This window comes from Lissotriton helveticus, chromosome 3_1, assembly GCF_964261635.1.
Source record: "Lissotriton helveticus chromosome 3_1, aLisHel1.1, whole genome shotgun sequence".
NCBI classification, from domain to species: Eukaryota; Metazoa; Chordata; class Amphibia; order Caudata; family Salamandridae; genus Lissotriton; species Lissotriton helveticus.
In genome coordinates this window covers 1,967,049,345-1,967,073,005 of record NC_136061.1, presented here as the reverse complement: position 1 = coordinate 1,967,073,005, position 23,661 = coordinate 1,967,049,345, and the positions used below count along the sequence as shown (strand labels likewise).

Sequence of the window (23,661 nt, the reverse complement as noted above, 5' to 3'; positions counted from 1 at the left end):
GACTCGCAATTAAGGAATACGTAGGTATCACACAATATTTGCAGAAACCTACATGCATTGCATTTTGCGAGTCTATAATAGTGAATCAGTAAAATTAGCTATAATAGACTTGCAAAATACAATTTTGATACATCTGACCCACAGTGAATTATGTAGACTTTCTCCCAAAAGAAGATGTCTCCTTCGGCATCACATCTTCTCAAACCTGTGGGCAAAAGAAAGGGTCGCCTGCTGGTACTGCATCTGCATAAACCTTCTCGGAATAGAAAGAGTCAGATACTGGCACCTCAACAGACCCACTGAGCCTCTGGTCTGTGATGGAAACTTCAGAAGTGTTTGGAAAGTCACACCAGGCCTGGCGAATGCTGTGCAAAACCATACTAATAAATAATTTTTGAACCCCAAAATATTTTAGACTGTGCTTGCCCTATTAGAGATTGCAATTACTTACAATTTCTACCAATTGGCAAAATTATTTCCTTGTGAATTAATTTTACATCCTAAAATGTTTTTTTTTTTTTTTTTTTTTTTATAATCGAACGAAACATTATCAGAAGATCTGGCTAGATCCCCAAAAAAACAAATATCAGCGTGGAGCTTGATTTTAACCTAAAACTTCACAAACATGATATTTCTTAACAATATTGCTTGCCCCATGCACGTGACTCAATAACAAAACTGAAGAAAAAGGCAAAACGAACATCCTTGAGATCCCTAACTTTAAAGAGACAGTCACTGACACCCAAACCACCATGAACCTCCTATCCTACACTCACGTTCAATGCGACTTTGCTTGATCTCTCCAAGTTATTCCTCTGGTCACCTTTCATACCAAGGTCAGTGTCTGTTATCATTTGTGGGTCAATGCATTGATAATACATATGTTACTTATATGATTGATGATATGTCTCTTTTTGTTATTTTCTTGATTTCCTATTGTCTATCACCGCGCATTCACTTACTTTCTTTGCAGTCATTGTTCATTCTTATATGTCTCTACCCTATGTTCTTAGGGTTTCATTGTCTGTATTACTTTTTTGGAAACAACCAATAAAAAACTTTTGAACTGAAAGAGACAGTCACTGAAAGCATCCAACTAGATATTATATTTGTTGAAGAAAAGGGGAGAAAAAATATGAAATAATTCCGTTAACAATTTCTAGATAGAACCCAATAATGCGGTCATATACTTTCTCTGCATCAAATAAAAAATAATAGAACAAAAAAAGAGTAGCTGAGGTAATTACTAACACAGACCAAATCTCTTACATCAACATACCAATATATGCCATTAATAAAATCTGCATGCTTGGAACGATAACACAGGCCATAATCTCTTCCAGTAAGGAGAAAACGTTAGCCAAAAGCTTAATTTGAAAAATGAATAAAGAGATCAGTTGATTTTCATGGTCGATTTGCACAGTCCCCTTTGAGTTGGGTGATCAATGTTATCAACGCTGTCCATATACATAGGCAATCAGCTAGATCTTTATGTCTCAATGAAAACTTTTCACGTTAAAGGTCCTAGGATTGTGATACATGCTTGGGGAAATGTGCAGGATACAAATCCACCTGGCAAATGGAGGTATATCCGTTTCGTTCAGACATTTCGATATGTCACAGACCATAGAGCAGCACAGTGCTTTAAAGAGAACAATTTTTCTGAAGCAAAAGTGTCTTAAACACGGGGCGAAGTACACAGGATGGTGACAAGACTACCACACTGCCTTTCAGAACTCATTTTGCAAACCCCCTGTTTCTAAATACATATTTTTATTTTTTTACGAAGTTTTATATACCGCGAACTTGACCTGAAGGTATCGGGTATCAGAGCGCTTTACATAGCACCAGTTGCGTTACATGAAGACACATTCATTTTTGTTAGGCACGGGGAGATTAAGGGGCATATGTATGAAAACATCATTGTGTGAGTCCTTGCTAGCGTTTTTTTGCTAATCGCTATTAAGGACTCACAAAATGCAATGTATGTAGGAATCGCAATAATAATTGCGATTCCTACATATTCCTTAATTGCAACTCGCAAATTGCAATTAAGGAATACCTTCCCATTAATCCCTTTAGGCCTAGAGGCCCATAGGAATGAATGGGAAGACATTCTCAATTTGCAAGTACCTATTAGGTACTCGCAAATTGCGAATACAATTGCAAGGGTGCCAAAAGGACACCCTGTTGTACACCTGAAATATGTATGTGTGCACGTGTGGCGCACATACATGCCTTAAGGGCATGTATGTGCATCTCATGGCACTTTGAAAAATACAAAAAAGTGAATTTTTCAAAGAAATTGCTAATGACCACCAACCTAAAGTTGGTTGGTAATTTGCGATTTCTTTAGCCAAAATAGCACAACTTGGGTGCTTCCTATATTGCATTTAAGGAATCGCAATTTGCCATTTCCTAAATGCATTCGCAAAATAAAAAATCACACATTTTGCTATTGCCTATTTTGCTAGGGCCTTTCGGGATGATACATCCCAAAAGGCTTTTTCCCGTTCGCAAACGGGCCGATTCTGAGAATCGGCCCGTTTGCGAACGGGAAATGGGCTTGCTACATATGCCCATAAGTGATTTGCCCAGAATCACAGGATGTTCAGTGTCATTGCCTAGACTTGAACCCAGTTCCCCAGATTCGAGGTCGACCGCCGTCCAGGCCGTTAGGCCAACTCCTCTCCCCGATATTTGCCCACATCACTCCACCTTGCCAGCTTGAACATTTACAAAACCCTCCGCATTATCTACAAAGCAAACCCCACCAGCAACCCTGCCTGTTTGGCTTTCAACCTTTCCATTGCCAGTGGCTCTTGGCACAGCTGCAGCAAGGACATAATCACACTGGCGATAAAGTGCAACAAAGAAAAAAACAAGGCGACCCCTTTTCCATCTATGCACCTAGGATCTGGAACAACATCCCTGTGTCCATAAGATCAGCTCCTACTCTGCCCTAATTTAGGAGCGAGCTGATGCACCTCTTTAAAGAACACTGCAGAATCTTACAGTAACAGTCAGCTTCCGCTCTGCTCTCAGAACCCAGCTAGCCCTCCAATCATTCCTTTATCTGTACCTTTGACCCTGTAGTTTCCTCCGCTGCTTTTTGGCGAGGTTCGTGCTATATAAATGCCACTTACACAGGAATTTTATCAATGACATTCCTTGGCCATAATTTAATATTAATCTATTCAGCCATTTATAATCAAAACAGAATTTGGGAGCATAATGAGAGTATCCAGGGTGACACAATGCGTTCCTGTGGGGAGTTAGTTTTAGTACTTGGATCACCATGTTACAATCTCTCTTGCCTTGCTATGCTCAAAAACTAGGAAAGTCTCTGCCTTCCTCCAGTCACTTGAACAAGTCTGGCTACTTTATAAGCAAAAGGTTATTATTATTTGTTGTGTTTAAAAACATATTTTATTGATTTCAAAACAAAACCAAGCAGGTACAACCCTAGTGATGTGCACACCAATAACTGAATAGACATGAGCATCATGTAAAACTGGGAAGAACAGGCATACAAACAGCAAACAGTGTGCAGAGGCAACGAGGCATGTCATGGTATGCTAAAGCCAAAATGATTCAACCAAGGACCCCATTTCTTTCGATGTTTGACAGGACACCCTCTGGTTTGGTAAATCACATTTAGGACATCAAATGATTCATCCATTCCCCTTAACCAGGCATCAAAGGGAATAAAGAAGATGGGGAATTTCAGGTTGTCAGTAGTGTCACGATTGACCAGAAGGAATACCATGCCCATTAGGGACTACGCTCCATGTGAGCCCTACTAGTCCTCCATAATTTCTAGAAGACTAATTTTTGGGGAGCATTCAATTGAAAGTCCCAAGAGACCTCCGAGGCGGTCTCTAACCTCTTGCCAATACGTCTGGATCCCTGGACAATTTCACAACATGTGGAGGAAGTTAACCTTTTCTTAACCATATCTTTGACACACCAAGGAATGATTTCTGTTCAGTTTCCACAACTTCCCTGGAGTAAAATAATTCTGTGTAGAATTTTAAATGGGATGAGCTACGGATGAGCTGAAACTGCAAATTCCATAGGGGCAGTCTTCGCCTTCTTCAACCCTCATCCTCCTGGTCTCCCCGAGACACTCTCCCAACAAGATCCTAAATCCTTGAACTAATCAGGAAAATTAATCAGTAGTGATCAGTAAATCTGCAAGATACCCCTCGACCAGATACCCCTCCTACCCAGTGAGTCAACCACTATCTTAGCATCCCAGGGCTATATTCTTGAATAGTCTTCAGATCGGGCGGCAATACTTGAGAGCATGTCGTAGTTGGGAATATCCATAGAACTAGGACTAGTGGAATTCAAACTCCTCTCTCCAAAGGAATTAATAGGACTGGATACTCAGATATCCCCAAGGCTGGATATTCCATTGATATCCCATTTCCAGCCTAGCCAAATGCACCAAATGTCTGCTAAGCCACACAGGCGTCTCTTCAGTTGATTCACCCTCCCACTCAGATCAGTGTAGGGCCATCTATCAGCAGGCTTTTAAAAATAATTTATATTTAGGTTTTTGAAAACCAGAAGGAGAAAACGCTGCAAAAACTAAACACAGTTATTCAACACTTCACTTATAAATCCATCACAAATTCTCATCCACCACCACCTAGAGTCTATAACAATCACTTTGCACATTCTAAGTTGTGTCATCAGATACCTATATGCCTAATGCTTTGTTTTTAACGTTGCTAAAGGAGACAAGCCTTCCAGGCCACCACATTCTGCTTATGTGAGGGTTCAGTCAGTAAGTACTAAGGGAGTAGGTGCCAGTTCCACGTGTCTCCCATCAGGGGCTAATTGATTGTGATCTGTTGGCGTGTCCGTCTGCTTGAAGTGTACCGGAGTAAATGTGTAATTTCCACCCACAGAGCCACATCTGCGGCGCCTCTCTCATAATTTCTCCCTTTCCTCATACCACTCTCCTCAGCTAGGGCCCACTCCATCATGTCTCCCATCCATGCAGAAACGGTTGGTGCCCTGGGAGAGAACCAATGATTGATAGTCTACGTTTTCCTGTTTCGTGACCACGAACCCAGGGTAGCAAATCTACGTTACATCTTCCCCTTCTTTGGTTTTGTAATAATTCCGACTAAACACTGCTTGAACATGGCCTCGAACACGACGGCTGTCATCTGTTTCACGTGCCTGCCCGGATCCTCCCACTGGCTCCAAATAGGATTACACACCCATATCACGTGTCTGTATGTAACATTTCCCTCAGATACACCTTGCACAGACAGAGGATCTTTTCTGTCAGCAGTAGAGCACAGCTTCAGTTAGGTGAGAGGGGAGTCTGGAGCAGTGAAGTTGTACAGATGTCCAGACAGAGCCAGGCCGCTGAGCAGTTCTAATTCCAAGCTGAAGGCACGGTCAGATCTAGACTTCACGGCCTAGTCGTTTATGGCAACTAACCGTGTGGCCCAGTTGCACCAACACCTATCCGTAGCAGTCAGCCCACGTCATATACCGTCTAGACGCATTTATTCCTGGGTTGTTTCCCCACCCACAGGAAATAGTGAGACAGGGCTAGCACTGTGTCACAGAACTGTCCTAGAGCGGACGTATTTTAGTGCAAGTCCATAACATGTGTATAAGGACTTGTGATCATGGCTCCTCTTCAATATTTATCTGGGGCCGCGCAATATATTTTGTATAGACGGCTGGGAGTCCCATATATCCTATCTAGTATGTTATATTGTAACAATCTGCATCTACTGTTTTTTTACACCATTTTCAGGTATGCAATGATTTATTTCCATTCTTGGACAGATATGTTCCTGTTTAAATCTGTACCCAAGTATCTCTTAGACCTTGTAAGCTTGTCTGTATCATCTGCTTTACTGGCATTACCCAGTCCCAATACAATTTCCAGCTCAGTATGAGTTTATGTGACTTTTGCACTTTAAGGCAATGTTTTCTTTATCATATGGATCAAGGCATTAAAGTTAGGAATTGACCCGTCAGGACGGGATATCACTGCTATCGTGATTAGAATGTGTGCAGGTCTCTGCAGCGTTTTTAATTTTGCACAGCATTCTGTGCCAACAGTGGTCGGCTCACAGGATGGATGCAAGAAAACACTAGTCAACAGCGTTTTTTCTCTAAACATCTCCTGTATAGGAGGAGCCTCAGGAGATGGTGGTTCAGTAGTCCACTGTCCAACTAAATGCAATTTTTTTAAGTTAGGCCTCCCTCTGTGGCATCCGTAGCTTGGTAATGGCTAATCTATGCCTCTGGCCTCCCCACGTGAAATCCTTCAGCACAGCATCTGCAAAAAGCACCTGGGCATGTACAACAGTATGGCGGCAAACAGATAAAAGAAGCAGGAAATTGGCACCCTCTTGGCAATGGCTATTATCCCCATCACTTAAAGGGTTGATTTCTTCTGGTACGTCACATAAGAGCAAGCACTAAAGTAGTTTCCACCTATCAAGGCAGCTTCCAGAAGTAAATTCTGTCCGCCAAATATTTGAAGTTTTCACATACCCATTTAAGTGGAATTTGGGCTAGTTGCTGTATGCCCAATTCACTTAGTGATTCAGGAGGATATACAGACAAGGTTGCCTCTTGTTTTTATGTCACCCAGATATGATGTCTCTCCTGTATGTCTAGGTACAATGACTGACGAATACCAGTTAACGACAAGGCTGGAGGCTTCCTCATACAAATTAAAGATCCCGCTGAATCATAGCGCTCTATCATGGGTACGGGAGGAAGGGAAGCACGGCCTTTAGCATATTGTGACACTATGTCTTCCAGGCCTTCCTCCCACGGAAATCTCTGCACTAAGCCATCCGTTCCTATTCAGACAGCCAGGGCTCCCATTAGCAGAGCAAAAAGTAGGCATGAAAGAGGGCACCCATGCCTGGTGTCAACTGGCAATGGGCAATATAGGCCAGTTGACATGAACCGGAGCCCAGTTGGCTTGTTAGTAGAACACAGACATAAGCCACAGATATCAGACCAAAAGTTCATCCTCCGCATGACCCGCTAGAAAAATCTCCATTGTGTAGCCTTTTTGAAGTCAATCAACATTCACAAGTAAGGACTAGGAAAAGTATGGCAACAGGACAATGTGAACTGCAGTCACTACAGACTGCAAACTGTGCTCTAATTTGGCATAAAGCTGCTGTAGTTGTGATGAATCAAAGAAGAGATAACCTGAACCAATATATTTGCCCCAAATGTTCGTATCTGTGTTGATTAGTGAGATGAGGTGGTAAGAGACATTGCTATAAAGTGGAACTACTAGTCTTAATATAACTGATAAGGATGGCCCTCAGAGGTCCCCTGGAAGGGTGCCTATTTGTATGGCTTTGTTAAAACTATTTAAAAGGTGGGTGTGTCAGGAGAGCAGCTAGCCTCTTAAGGAAGTCAATGGAAAAAATGCTGGGGGTGAATGTCTTGCTGGGTGCATGGCACTCATTGCTTCTATAACCCTTGAATGGGGTATCAACCTTCCCTTCTCGGAGTGCAGCAGGCCACGCATCAGCAAAAAGCAACAACGGTTTCACAGCTGGTCAGAAGGTGGGCCACAAAATTAATCAATCAATCAATCATGCCATTTGTATAGCGCACTACTCACCCGGGAGGGTCTCAAGGCGCTTGGGGGGAGGGGTATGCTACTGCTCGAACAGCCAGGTCTTGAGTTGTTTCCTGAAGGTGAGATGGTCCTGGGTCAGCCGAAGGTGGATGGGGAGGGAGTTCCAAGTCTTGGCAGCCAGGTAAAAGAAGGATCTTCCTCCGGCGGTGGCTCTTCGGATGCGTGGTACGGCTGCGAGGGCGAGGCTGGTGGACCGTAGCTGGCGGGTGGGCGTGTAGAAGGTCAGGCGGTCGTTGAGGTACTTGGGGCCCAGGTCGTGGAGAGACTTGTGTGCATGGGTGAGGAGCCGGAACGTGATCCTCTTGTCGACGGGGAGCCAGTGCAGGTTCCTCAGGTGGCTGGAGATGTGGCTGCGTCGGGGGACATCCAGGATGAGTCGGGCGGAGGCGTTCTGGATGCGCTGGAGTCTTTTCTGTAGCTTGGCTGTGGTTCCGGCGTAGAGGGCGTTTCCGTAGTCCAGTCGGCTGGTGACGAGTACCTGGGTGACAGTCTTCCTGGTCTCGGTCGGGATCCAGCGGAAGATCTTGCGAAGAATACACAGGGTGTTGAAGCACGATGAGGAGACAGCGTTGACTTGTCTGGTCATCGAGAGGGAGGGGTCCAGGATGAAGCCCAGGTTGCGTGCATGGTCGGTTGGCTTGGGTGCGGTGCCCAGGTCTGGGGGCCACCAGGAGTCGTCCCAGGCGGAGGGCGAAGATCCCAGGATGAGGACTTCCGTCTTGTCCGAGTTCAGTTTCAGGCGGCCACTCGGCGACGTCTTTCATCCCTTCGTGTAGGCAGGTTCTGGCGGTGTCGGGGTCTCTGGTGAGGGAGAGGATCAGCTGGGTGTCGTCGGCGTAAGAGATGATGTTGAGGTTGTGCTGGCGTGCGATGGCTGCGAGAGGTTTCATGTAGATGTTGAAGAGGGTGGGGCTGAGTGAAGATCCTTGCGGGACGCCGCAGATGACTTCGGTTTGAAAGCATGTTAGAATATAGCACACAAAAATATTGTGCTATAAAAATATCGTAGCCAACATATTGCCATAATATTGTGAAGCTGAATGTATATGTAGGTAATTGTAAAGGCACCCTCCCCCATACAGTAGAAAATGTGAGACTCTGTCCGCTTAGTAAAGAAGGAGCGACTTGGCCTGTCAGAGTTGCTTATAAACCACATCCTAATCTTGATGATTTAGATACAGAAGAATTAAAAACACTATACAAAGATCTAGTAAAACTTTACAGAAACCTCACGTAATACATTATGCAATCACTGACAGTTAACCCTGCGCGGACGGCTCAGGCTGCACAATCACAACTGGCTGTTAGGGTTATCAGTCCTCAGACGCTGAATGCCGTTATGGGAAAGGTTCCCACCAGTCGGGAGGAAATTCAGTTCTGGATAGCCCAGAAAACAAGCCAGCTTGAAGTGTTTTTTCCCCATTGAGGCCCGCAGGACAAATACAGAATATTAACAATTTATTTGCCAATGGGGATGGCTCCCCCGGTGGAAAATTGTGCCACTTGGGGTACAGTCTTCAATAGAAGTTTTACCCGAGGTACTGAAACAAGTATAGAATGAGTACGGGCAGGACCTGCCCTGGACTCGGGGATGAAACTGATGGATAATGTTGCTGCGGTATCAACCATTATGTTAAGTAACATAAAGGGGGAAGCAGCAGCATTGGCTATACACTAACGCCTGAGGGAGTTCACTCTTGCACAGCAGGAGCAGGAATTGCCTTCAATTATCAAAGAAATGTATGCGATGCTAGGTAGAGATAATTTGTGAGCCAAACCAGGGACACCACAGGTTAAGAGTACATCTGGAAAGGATAACTCTAAGCAAGCACACGATTCTTCTAAGAAGAAAAAGGGACAATAAAGGGGTGAGTCTTCTCAGCAGGAAACCACTGGCAACAAATACAATTTGAGAAACCGTGCTAATATTAGAAAGCCTGACAGGTAACAGGATAATGATACATGTTCCTCTCGTTCCTTTCAGGATTCATCAATACACGTTCGGAGAGAGGTGGATGGTCAGAGCGCAAATCTGAAGAACGTGTGAAGCCGAAAAGGGAAACATATCGCACTTCAGACTACATCCTTAAAAAGGATATACAAATAGACTCCTAAACCTCAATTCAAAAAGAAGAAGGTAGCTGAAATTAAAATAAGATATGCCCAGGTTACTGAAGACTCTGCTTCTGAACAGGTGAGTGGGCAGTGACGATACTGGACAGCATGGCAGAAGTCACAATAGCTTGCTGGAACCTGATGGATTATCTGGTAGTAGTAGCGCTGAATGAGCATTTCAGGGTGGAAACCCCTGATACAAGGGTAAGAGTCCCACATCGTTTATACGAAATAACGCTCCAAATGGAGGGGGACATACCCAGGAACATCAAGGCTCTCTTCTCGGACATATGTTTGTGATATTCTTTGAAATGGAATGCCCACTGGGAAAAAACAGTAATTTTACCTGCTTTCTCTGACCTCGTTTCAGAATCAGTTAAACATTCATATGCGTAGGAGTGGGCATCAGCACTAGCTCCGGCACTTTACAGCAGTTATGGTAGGTGGGATGATTAGTCACCTCATCACAAGATTCCATTTAAATCAACTCTTCAACCCCTGAGACAGTACCCAATAAAATATGAAGCTAAAAAACAAGTTAGGGACATCCTAGAAAAACTTGAATACCAGGGTGTAATAGAAAATTGCACCTCATTAATGAATAATCCCTTATTTCCCGTAATTTAACCGGACAATTCATATTGTCTGGTTTCAGGCTACAGATATTTGAACACTTCCACATGCACATTTGCAAAACATTGTCAGTAAAAAAACGCACATAGTGCAGCACTGATTAATAACATGGTACGGAAGAAATACAAAACAACACTAGTTATCTCAAATGGATTTTTCTGCCAGAATATAGCACCTGAAAGCAGATATTTGACTGTTTTCAGCGCTCGGTTCATAGCATAAATTTTGCCGCATACCTCAAGGGTAAAAACACCCCTGGGCTGTTCTCAGCCTGGGTAACAGAGATCTTCAAACTTTTGATGAGGAATTGTCCTATGTAGATGATATTTATCTGACGGTCAATGAGTTAATGGAACACTTGGCTAGAGTGAACCATATAATCCCTGTGTTTGCTCACCGGGGCTACAAATTTATTGAAAAAATCTAAAATTGCCTCCCTCAATGTCCTGTTTCTAGGATAGAAGCTGTCAAATGAAAAATGCATACTGCTCCAACCTACAACTAATCTGAAGAGACTACAATCCATTTTAGGATTTCCGAATATTGGCAGAACATACATTTTGGATTGCGCTGAACGAGTAAAACCATTCTACGATTTATTCAGACCAGATATTTCAACCAACCATTGGACACAAGAACATACAAATATTTAACGTTCTGTACAAGCTGATATGGTAGCTTCCAAACATTTGCACACGTGTAAATACAAATAACCTAGTGATCCACGTAGTTGATGGGCCCACCGGGTACACTTATATCACTTTCAAATAAGGTGATACGATATCTACTGCGTAAAAGTTACATTTCTATACGAACGGTTAATTGCATTTTGCACCCACTGAGAAAATTCTCACAGCAGAACAAACTGCTGTTATAAGAGAGAGAGAGAGAGAGAGAGAGAGAGAGAGAGAGAGAACCGGCTCAGGGTAAGCGAATAATTGTGGTTACCCCTGTATGGACCTTAGAACAAGCGTTCCAAATGCCAAAGCATAACATCCACAATGGATTCAATGGGCTAACTCTCTCACTGCAACAGATGTAGATTACAGATTTGATTCTACACTACAAACACAAGCATTCCTAAGTACGAACAAGAATATCCTCGGCCGAATGAAATCATGGCTCTAGATAGATATGAATACATCATATATATATATATGGATCTGCTCAACCTGCCGTAGGGACACAACACCAATATTCAACTGCATGCGCAATCGTAAAGGTAAGCATGCATGACGGAAAGTTCCGTCCTAAAAAAACAAACACTCAGTACCGAGGGGACTGTACAGCGCAGCTGGCAGAACTCAAAGCGCTAATACTGGCACTACTAAGTACGGATTACGAATTCCCACACTTTTAGTGTGTGATTCATACTACTGTGTCCAGTCCTATAATGAACATCTTCACTATTGGGTGCCAAAATGGATTTCGAGATTCCAAGTGTTGCAAAATCAAGCACACGCTGCTTCAGGAACAAGTGGCTAAGCTGAAAGAATGCTTGCGAAGGGCTCATGTTATACACACATTGAGTTATCAATGTGCTGGCGTACACGTTGAAGGGAATCCATGGCAGCTGAAGCCGCTAAGGCAACAGTCCTCACTGCTGTCGTCACGGCAATCACTCGTTCAAGTACAAGAAAAGACAGAGACATCATGGTGGCTGTCAATGCTGTTCGCAACGACACCTACCTCCTAAAGGGCTCTCCACACAAGTACTCCTAAAAATTAGATGTAGAAAACATTCCGTATACTCAAATTCCAGGAGTGGGGGATAGAGTAATAGCAAGCACATATGGCAGATTGGGTTTAATAATAGCTCCACATGAGGGTTTGGGGTCAGCACACACAGGGATCACTGCTACAGTTTAATTACTGAAGCAGCCCTATTGGTGGCCTGGTCTTACAAAACAGACCAAGGACTTTGGGGTGGGGGTGCGCAGAGTGGCGGACATTTGGGAAAATCTTGTCTATTTGGCTCGGGTAAAGTATGCTCTATGTCAGGCTTCTCCAATGAGTAGCTCGTGAGCTACTGGTAGCTCTCCACCTACCTCTAGGAAGCTCTCCTGTGGGTAGCCCAGCCTACTAACTCAGAAGCTTTTGCTTGGTTTAATGAATATATATGTGTGCCAAAACTGTAAAGTGTGTATTGAAGGCAAAAATATGTGTATCTTTAGAAATCATAAGATGATGATTGGAGAAAAATGGTTCAAAATCCAAAATATATTCAAAGCTGATATTTGAGAAATAAATCATGCAGTTTTGGAGAGAAATGTTACTAATACTGCTGCCTTTGTGTCAGCAAACCAACAAACTGTGCCCCCTCACTCAATCACTTAAGTTTTTGGGGACCAAATAAACATGGACGTTAAATTTGGTCCGGTATCTTTATTTATACCTTTTTCTTTAAATGATTATTTCGATAACAATTTTGTTTGGCAGATAGAGAATACAACATACACAATTATTGACAATTAACACTAGCCTACATTAACACAATACCGCTAACAAACTCTGTGAAAAAAAGATTTCAAGTGTAACATCCCACAAATAATACAGTGCTGAACCATAAACATGACAATTAGACAATTTTATACAGACAAATCAAAAATACGTGGAAAGAGCCAATTCAATACAAGAGCAAAAAAGCGTAAGGCAGATATGTTTTTTGATACACATTCAATGTATATAATTAGCTCTTGCTGGGTTGCCGACGCGTTTCAAGTTTGGGCATGGAGTTTCCAAACTATCATCAGGGCTCTTGTAATTCTTCTGAGTATTGGTATTAGGTTGGCCTGTATAGGTTTCTATAAATGGACCAAATCCTCTATTCAGGACACAACCAGGGTAACTTCAGTGACAGCACCAACCTTTAGTGGATCGATTTTGTAGCCAAAAAGGGTCTGGGGGACGGAGGGTTATCTTTTCTTAGAATCCTTTCACGCTCTTCTGCTGGAAGGCGGCAGACACTTCTACCCTGTGCCTTTAATTATTGCTGTTGGCGGCACCCCTCGCCCCCAGTCTACGGCCCCAGCCGGGGCTGTCGGGAATCACAGTGACTTGGTTCCGCTCCGAGCTTTGCAGTCACGTACCGTCGTGATCTCTACAATCTTTTCTTTACGCGGCTTGGATACGATGCTTCTCTCTCGCTCGCTGTGAGCTAACAGTGATCTGCCTTACGCTTTTTTGCTCTTGTATTGAATTGGCTCTTTCCACGTATTTTTGATTTGTCTGTATAAAATTGTCTAATTGTCATGTTTATGGTTCAGCACTGTATTATTTGTGGGATGTTACACTTGAAATCTTTTTTTCACAGAGTTTGTTAGTGGTATTGTGTTAATGTAGGCTAGTGTTAATTGTCAATAATTGTGTATGTTGTATTCTCTATCTGCCTAACAAAATTGTTTTCGAAATTTAAAGAAAAAGGTATAAATAAAGATACTGGACCAAATTTAACGTCCATGTTTATTTGGTCCCCAAAAACTTAAGTGATTGAGTGAGGGGGCACAGTTTGTTGGTTTGCAGTATATAGGGTCCAGCCCTCCCTCAGCCCCGCCAAGGACCTTTCTCCTTTTTGTGTGCCTTTGTGTCAGCGGCATTACAGCTATGTTTGGACAACTCCTTTTGTGCATTACTGCTGGCAACTGCGCCGATACTGAGATGATCACTGCTAGTACTATTGCATAGGCAGAGATGGCAAAGCGTGAGAACAAATGAGAATAAACACACAATCATCGTTTATATCCCAGGACAAGGAGGGAAGCTGCATTTTGAATGTGCTGCAGTCTGGTTTCAAGTTAGGCAGAGAGATCAAGGTACAATGAACTGCAGTAGTTCAGGTGAGATTTAATGAAAGCTTTTAATACTGTTGTGCGGTAATTTGAAGAATTGAAGGAAGGACACGAATAACCTTTCTTAAGGCCAAAACCAGAACGAACAGACGCAAGTTTGGAAATTTGTTTCCGAGTGAGAGCAGACCATGAAAATTAAAGCATAGATTCTAGGCAGAAACTGCCGGATTGGGAGAGATGCCCTACTTGGATGCCCATCATCTTGGGATCCAGATCAACAATTCACTAGATAGTAACACTTCAATATTACCGGCATGCAAACACAGGAAGCTAGCATAAACATCCTAGTCAGTATTTAAAATGTATTGAAAGATGGGAAATTTCTGCGCCTTGTCCGTTTCACAAGAGGGCATTCATTCTGCAGTCCTAGGTGCAGTGTACTTTAAACCACTGAAACTCGGAGGTTGGGTGATAAAATTATGAAGAATGGACACACTTATATCTGAGCCCAGCTGGAATGTTCCCTTCTGAGACCGAGGACTCCCAGTATCACGACTTTATTTGAAAGATGAGGAAAACAGTCTCAGGCTTACGTACCTTCTCCTCTGGATCAGGGGTGCACAGTATTTTTGCTGCCCAAAACGAAAGAGAATTTTCTGAGCTTAAGTACAGGCAGTTCTCTGTGGACAGGCTGGCATCTACAAAACACACAAAACAAACGTATTAACTTTCCTTTTTTAAGCAACTGTGATCAATCACTTTCTAGTGAGTTCTCCACTGTGGAACATTCGTACAGGTCATTCAGTCATTGCACAATAGGAAGAAAAGTAGCCGAAATGCTTGCCATCAGTCCATAAACCTTACCAAGGAAATCAAGCTCAGTAGTAGGCAGTTGCTACTTATACCATTACCGTTTCAAGTGTGCCGGATCAAAGAACACACATTTGCACGTAAAACAGGGAAGAAGTGCAGGAGAGAGACACTGATCCTAGGACTAAATGGTAGTGCCACCATGGCTGTCCACACATCCCCCTACCACATTCTCTTTTTTAGTGCGACACATCCTGTAAATGCCTTTAAAGTGATATTGTTGTTGTTCAGTAGGGATCTTCTTTCTCCTGCTCTATGGGCTTCCGTAGGGTAATGAGACTGGTATGTAATGTTCACCACACAGGTTTTATTATGCGGGTCTACAAGACAGGTCAGCACAATGAAGGTAACTATTTTTTTATTCCATTTTAATCATCATTTAAAAAGGGGTATTTAAGTGTTAAGAGATGGGTTTTTTTAGGTTTCAGGAGTGGGGAGAGATACCGGGAAGTAAGGTATTTTTAAAAGGTTTATGGGCAGATAGAGACAGAGGAAGAGTTTTTTAGGTTTAAAGGGCAGGTAGACATAAAGGGGTTAAGGGATTTTAAGGTTCACCTACAGGTAGACGTAAAGGGGCAAGGAGTTTTTAGGGTTCAGGGGTTGGTGCAAGTAAAGTCATGTAATATTTTTTTCAGGGTTGTAAATGTCATATACAATTCAGTGATAAAGGAATGTACAGCAAACAACATGTGTTGTTACATTCAATATTCAATAGAGCCTACAGCATCATCGAATTACTATCAAGAATCAACGCTGTCAACTAAGAGTGATTTAAAGTCCGTCATAGTTGGGAGCCCTGCTCCAACAAAGTCATGGAATTAAGAATAAGTTCTTTCAGATACCTTTTTTAAAACCTCAGAGTGGTTCTTAACTGGACAGAGGGAGATAAAGGCTCACTTTAAGCTTTAATAGATGAGAAAATGTCCAGTTCATGGAAAAGTAGGCAAACAATGCAAAAGGACTGGCACAAAAAGAAAGGCATTTTGTAGTGTGGAGAAATGAATTTTTGCTGTGTGGTGATGTAACTTCTTGAGTCTAGTACCCACATAACAGCTCTGTAGCCAACCTGAAGGTTCACCTACAGGTAGACGTAAAGGGGCAAGGAGTTTTTAGGGTTCAGGGGTTGGTGCAAGTAAAGTCATGTAATATTTTTTTCAGGGTTGTAAATGTCATATACAATTCAGTGATAAAGGAATGTACAGCAAACAACATGTGTTGTTACATTCAATATTCAATAGAGCCTACAGCATCATCGAATTACTATCAAGAATCAACGCTGTCAACTAAGAGTGATTTAAAGTCCGTCATAGTTGGGAGCCCTGCTCCAACAAAGTCATGGAATTAATAATAAGTTCTTTCAGATACCTTTTTTAAAACCTCAGAGTGGTTCTTAACTGGACAGAGGGAGATAAAGGCTCACTTTAAGCTTTAATAGATGAGAAAATGTCCAGTTCATGGAAAAGTAGGCAAACAATGCAAAAGGACTGGCACAAAAAGAAAGGCATTTTGTAGTGTGGAGAAATGAATTTTTGCTGTGTGGTGATGTAACTTCTTGAGTCTAGTACCCACATAACAGCTCTGTAGCCAACCTGAAGTTGAAATCTAGGTTTCACCAAGTCTGCCTTTCCTTTTTCCTGAAATGCTAAAACAGTTACAAATGAGTTGGGTAATTACAATGCTTAATACTTCAGCACCAAAAAGAATTAAGTCCATGAAGTGGTCAACAAAATAATTTGAGACCAGTTAGAATATCACAAACTTTAACATATGTTAACATATTTTACGTAGGCGTTGTGCCATTCCTATATATTTTCATCACATTCAATGTTATTGGCATTTTTAACAACAAAGTAAACATTGCAACACTATGACATATACGATTACAGAATGTGTACAGATGTTCCCCCCCCATCTGATCGTTTGGGAGACCAGCCCTCCAGCATTGCGAGTAATCAATCCATGGGACCCATCCATTTGCCCCATATAAGCTCATGTGTAGCCGGGTACCCTCTTGCTTCTTATACAGCTTTTTCTTGGATGGCGCACCAGTCCACCCCTTATGCCATCTTGAAATAGAGCGGTGTTATTGAGTCTTTCCAGGCCGCTGCAATGTCTCACTTGGCAATCAGAATGGCTGTTCATAGAAACAATTTGTCAGCACGGGAGCCATCCATCCCCTCCATCACTCCCAGGAGAAGGGCAAGAGGATAACGAGGGACTTCCCACCCTAGTATGTCACTCAGTTCAGATACAATTGACGCCCAGTATTTAGATAGGATGGTGCAGGACGAGACCATATGATAAGAGCCGGCTGGTTCAACCCTACAGCGTGGACTTAGCGGGATTGGGAGGAATCAGGAATTTGTGGAGCTGTGCCAGTGTAAGATATGCGCAAAGAAGATAATAGATTTGGATGAGGCAGAGCCTGGCAGATATAGTGAGTATCCTAGGGGCCATCAGAGCGTCCCTCCAGTCTTCCTCCTCCAGAGGGCCTATCCATCAGTCCCAGCAGCCTCTGAAAGGTTCTAATGTGGATGGTTTATTGTTTATCAGGGAATCTATACATTTGGGATATCCCCGCCTTCCCCAGGTTCCCCAAGAGAAGCTTGGCCTCCAGTGGGCTAAACTCAGGAATTGCCGTGTGGTTAGGATGTGGATGGCTAGGGCGTGGCGTAGTTGGAGGTACCTGAAGAATCGTGTGGAGTGTAAGCACTATGTCTGTTGCAGGTCCCGAAAGGAGGACAAGTGATCTCCCTTCCATACATCTCCCAGGCAAGTTATGCCTAACAGATCCCATTTCTGGAACTTGTTTGTGTCCCGACCTCCCGCAACCAAGTGCCGTGCCACAGCGGTGTTTGTAGTGTGGGTTTAGTGTCCCATTGAATGAGTCACAACACTGAGTGCCATACCAGGAGAGCTGTACGGGTAACTTTTGGTACAGCATGAGGCATTGGGGCTCCATAAAGCATGGCCTGAGCCTGAGAGAATCCAAGGTGCCCCAGTTCCAGCCGATAAGCTGGATCAGACCACCCGCCGTTAACCCAGTCATGAATCATCCAGGAGGTCTGTGGCTAAATAGTACAAGAAGGGGTCCATCATCCTCATAACCCCTTCATACGTGGCTCGTTGGCCGGTTGTGAGAGCCAGATGTGATCTTTATCCCCCCCCCCCCAAAAGGAAAGTTGTGATTACCCCATCCAAATCGCGGAACCAGCTGCGAGGGAGGTGGAGTGGGAGGTTTTGAATGACATATAAGAGGCAGAGAAGAAACATCATTTTGAAGAGAGCGACCCTACCGAGGGTGTTGAGTGGAGGTTTTTGCCATTGACGAAGGTCATTTTTTGTACATTTGAGAAGTGGGCCGACATTGAGGGACCAGGTCAGCCCAGAGAGCCTTCGAAAGGGGATGGTTATTTGCCAGTCCATGTATTCTCTAGAGGCATGGAGAGGCACTACCGTGGATTTGGCCAGGATGAGGCGTAGGCCCGACGCCCTCTTGAAAGAATGAAGGATCTGAAGGCATCTTGGTCCGGATCGGGCTGGGTCAGCCAGATAGAGGAGGACATCGTCTGCATATAAGGCGATTCGGTCCTCGTGAGAATCCTACCATCGCCACCCCTGTACTTGGTCATCTGTCCAGATGAGGCAAGCCAGAGGCTCGATCGCATGGGCAAAGAGGAGAGGGGAGGGCGGACAGCACTGTTGGGTTCCCCTCGCAACCGGGAAGGACTCCGACAATGCTACGTTTATGATGACCCTGGCTGATGGGTTAGAGTAAAGGACTCCTACCATTTTCCGGTAGTGGGGGCCAAAGCCCCCTCTCTTCAACACATTCCCCATGTAGTGCCAGTCAACCATATCAAAGGCCTTCTCAAAGTCGAGTAGGACTAAGGCCAAGTATGGCAAAAGGAGGCTACGGTGGGCGAGGGCTTCATGGAGGCATCTAAGGCAGTGGCATGTGCTGCGGTGTAGCATGAAGCAGCATTGGTCAGGGTATATGAGAGTGTGGAGCACCCGTTTCATATGGGTGGCGAGAATCGTTGCGTATACTTTGATCTCGGTGTTATTGAGTGAATTTGGACGGTATTGAGCACATGCAGACAGGGGAGCATCTACTTTGGGTATGACCATGATGGTGGCTGTGTCAGTGACAGAGGAGAATGAACCATTCTGGCTTGGCAGTTCAGGCTGAACTCTTCCCATGAGGCACAGGGTCAAGACCAATTTGTATTTAGCTGGGTCTGAACTGAGGTGGCGAAGTGAGCTAAAGAGCGATGATGGATTCAACTCAGATCTGTGACTAGGCGTGAGTATCTGAAATGTTTCAGTGCTCCGGTCATCATCTCCTTGTGTGAGCGGACCTTAGTGCATGGGTTGCAGTGTCACATTGCCCTCCTCCACTGCATGCGGGTTAGTCAGCGGGCTCCCAACTCCCGCCGGGCCCTCCCCCAGGCGGATCCGTGTCCCACACCCCACACCACAGATCAGTGCAGCACCCCTCTCCTTTCAGTCCGCCAGCACCTTGTGGTAAGTTGTTCACCAGGAGCACACTATTTTCAGCTCACCTCCAGGGACACAGAAGTAAACTCAAGTGGGTTGCAGGACTCCATGAGAGGGGGGAGGCTCTTTCATGGGCGGATGCGCAAATCCGCCGATAGCGGATCAACCAGAATCCGTCCTTTGTGGTAATTGCTGCTTTTGTTGAGGCTGGTTGGGGCACCGATTCACCAAAGTGCCCCGTAGGTTGCAATTCGGCAGCCTCTACATTCCTGGGGCTCCAGGAGGATGCAGAAGCCGCCTCAAGGCCCTGCAGGGTCTCTGCACTGCATTTCAATGGCCCGCCAGGCCTTCAGCCCTAGGGGGAAGGCCCTGTGAGTCGCCCAGACTCTTCGGCTGCCGTCATTCTCAGCAGGTAGGCAGGAGGTCCTGCTGATCAAGCTCCGGAAAGCGAATGCAGATGTTGCCCAGGGTCCGGAGGGGGGAGTCCGTCTGCAGGTATGTTGCGTGCCGGTTGTTAGAGGGTGCACGCCACAGGCCGCGGCTTCACCAGGCCCACGTGAGGCGTCCTGCCGGTCACAGGTCAAGCGCCCCGCAGGCAGCCCACGACTGGCTACAGTCTACTCGTCAGGGGTCACCGTCGCCACAGGAGATGGCACAGCTCCGCTGCTGAATGTGGCGCCTCCCTCCTCACCGTTTGTGCTCTTGAAGGCCATCTCGCCCTCTCCGGGCCAGTCAGATGCTGTTGGAGCCCCAGGGCAGCGGATGAACCCAGGGATCACCGGCAGGCATGGGATCTTGCCCATTTAGCATCAGTAGGGCAGCGGGGAGCTCCGGGATCACCTCAGTCATCGCTCAGCAGGCCCTCCAGGCACAGGTCCGTTCATGCCATTTTGGTCATGGCATGGGTACTCTGCAGGTGGTCGATGGGCCCCTTTTCAGGGGATCGGGACTGCCACGGATGCGGACACCCTAAAGATGCGGCGAATATGGGTAGGTGAGAAAATGCCTAATGCAGAAAAGACTCTGCATCAGAAGTAAAGAATACATTAACTGGCTTCTGTTAGCAGTTCATTAAAGCAGTTGTTCTATATGTGGCCCAGAAAAGCAACAGGGCACTGCACAAGAGTAGACCCTTTTACATTTGAGCTAGCTACTCTGTTACCCTTTCCTCCTTTGCTGTCACAGGCTGCTATTTGCCCCAAACTACATTTGGAAATATGCATGCCATCACTAAGATTGCTTGGCTTTTGATGTCAGTTTCAGCAAACACCATCTTGGGCCCCATCAGCTGTCACAGACTTTTTCTTATAATTTCGGTTTTAATAATTTATTTTAGCAAATATTGTTATCTTTTATGTAACAATGGCTGTATGTATCTATGTAAGATGTTTTCCTGATATAAGCGACCATTGCAAAAATATATTTCCATTGAAAAGTGCTTTTAATAGAAATTGTTCAAATAAAAGGAATTTTCAAAGGACGATCCATTAAAGAATTCAAGGCAGGCACTTACATTTCTATAAGAAACCCATAAACATCCTCTTTTGCAGGACTTTAGTTTACAGGCTCACTGCAACTTAACTCAGGTATCTAGACCCCTCATTACAAAATCACTCCTTAATACACCTAGTAAATGCACAATGTGTAGTAATCAGGCCACGCTGGTATGATGTAAACCAAGTAGGTTTATTCATATAAGTAGACAGGTCATCAATAACAGGTATATACGTCCTGTAAGGCAGTCTGTAAGTTGAGATCAACAGCCCCACCAGAAGCAGCCTGCTAGCTGCTCAGCCCCATCCACCAACTGTCACTCCTAACCAGTCACCCAGGCATTCTACACGTAGCCCACACAACAACATTCCACTCAGAACACACACACAGGCTGAGCAGCTAGGGAAAGGGTAACATAGGAGAAATACCAGGACATGAGAATACTAAACAATGCTCTTGCATTAATCGCAATGCACATATTCTGGAGTCGCTTGTGAATGAATTGCGGTACCTCAAAGGGACTTCATGGAAACTCATGACATCTGATTTAGCAGAGCATTAAAAAAAAAACACAAAGTCCTACACATCACCTAGGATTTTTCTTACCACATTGCTTGACTTCGGTTTCCTTGATGGGAATCTTCGAGAGAGTACTTTGCGTCTTCACGTACACACCGCCATCACATTCTTTCACGTCATACACTTGGTTCTGATTGAAGAGAGAGAGAGAGAGAGAGAGAGAGATGCATACTATCAATATATAAGTATGGCAAATAGACACCAGCCTTTCAACAGGGGTCACTAGCCAGTGAGCAAGGTGGATGGAACTCAATGCCCACTGTTTCACTGTCTATCCAGATGTACCCATTGATCTTCCAGGGGCACCATGGCTACAGAAATAGCTAATTCTCATAAAGAAGTGCTTAGTGCTGGAGTGCTAATTTAGACAGCAAGTTGAGCTCAAATTACCCAGAATGCATGTTCGGAGCACTACGACCATTGAAACTAAGGCGGACAATAATGGAAGGTGACCCATTAGGTGATGGGGCAGAACACCGTCAATCAGACACCAATGCTCATACCAGGGATGATAGTTTAAGTCAGTTCAGTCCCCAACTGAATTGCTAGCACTTATGTACACACTTTGCTCATCCATAAAAAGGGGCATTGGTCTTGTATCTAAACTCACATGAAGAGAATGTGTAGAAAAACCGCCTCTTCTGCATGGTAACCCTGGATTTGTAGAGTTTGCTGAACCATATTTGTATTGCTGGCTTTAGAGCATTGTGCACTTTACCCCTGATCATCGGTACTAAAGTTCCTGTGTTCTCCCTTTGAACATGGTTGAATTGGCATACTCCTAAGTGGCATATTTAACTTGACTCTAAGTCCCTAGCATATAGTACAAAGTGTACCAAGGGCATTGAAGTTAATTGCCACTAGTGGAGTGCTGAGGTAATTCAGTTTCAACTCCATTTTGTAATCCGTCGCCATTTTGTGTTGCCCTCACTCAGGCAGCTTGGCAAACCAAGTGTTTTTGCCCTTTGTACTGCTATGTGTAAAATAACCCCCCCTTCCTTGTTGTGAAACCAATTCCAGGAACTAGCCAAACTAACTAATCCTTGTCTAGACTGACTAATCCTTGTCCCAACTATCTGTTGGCCTCCAGTATTCTTTCCCTGCCCTATCTTATCTGTTGGCCTTCGGTATTCTTTCCCTGCATTACCCTATTACTCAAGTTGTCCTTTGAAGCACACAAACATGTCCTGCCATTACTGATTGGCCTATAGGTGCTGTCATTGATTGACTTATGGGGTTGGGCAAGAACACGACTCAAGGGGGACATTCTGGTCACATGGTGTCTTGTTTTGAATGTTTTCCTATTGGCAAATATTTGGTGCATGGGGAGTATTTTTCTGTGGGTGTATATGGTTATAAAAGACTGTAAGCCACGGAGCAAAGTGGCAGTCTCCTGAGAACCTACTCTTGGTGTACTTCTGGGACAACTATGCCTAGCTGCAGCTAATAAATTTGGTTTCCTACGCTAACAGAGTATTCCGTGTCTCTGTACAAAAAGGCAGGTGAACTCGGAGATTTCAGGCATGCCCTGCGCCGCCAGGCCCTTCTAGGCCGGGTTCTTCAACTGGCAGCCCAACGTGGGCGGCTTCAGAGGTAGCGGTCGAGCCCGAGGGTCGTGAGGAGCCCCGCATGGAAATTCTGGAGGAAGCGCACCACATGATTGACCCCTGCATGTCGAAAGTGGACCGAAGGTCTTTGTAGCGCTGCTTCTCCTTTCCAACGGCTGCTGGTGACCGCTGCCCTGACTGCCGCCCTGCCTTGGTCCCTTTGGTGATGACTGGTATTGCGAGATGTTAGACGGACCTCTGTTGGCGTAAGAGAACATTTGTTTAAGTAATAGTGGGTAGCTCCCACTTCTTTGTTTTTGATTCGGCTCTTGCAAAAGCCGAAGCCGAGGGGTGAGTACCTTTGTGCTGTGTTGATTAATGAACCCCTTGATGTTTGTAAAGGAGCCAGTGAAATAACGATGCCTGGTTTCAGTAAGTTTAGAAGATGGTGTTGTTGTTGTTGTGATAGGGATTCCCGACT

General features: G+C 44.5%; 1 protein-coding gene across 2 annotated transcripts in view; it reads right to left on the bottom strand.

Moving 5' to 3' along the window:
* The window catches only part of LOC144824035 (uncharacterized protein HI_0077-like), a 105,810-nt gene that overhangs the window by 33,682 nt on the left and 48,467 nt on the right, over positions 1-23,661 (bottom strand). For both annotated transcript variants that reach the window (XM_078683077.1, XM_078683075.1), the window contains 2 exons: positions 21,661-21,763; positions 14,788-14,888 (listed from right to left, as the gene is read on the bottom strand). In XM_078683077.1, coding sequence (XP_078539203.1) covers positions 14,788-14,888; positions 21,661-21,763 — 204 coding nt within the window. The remainder of the gene's footprint in view (positions 1-14,787; positions 14,889-21,660; positions 21,764-23,661) is intronic.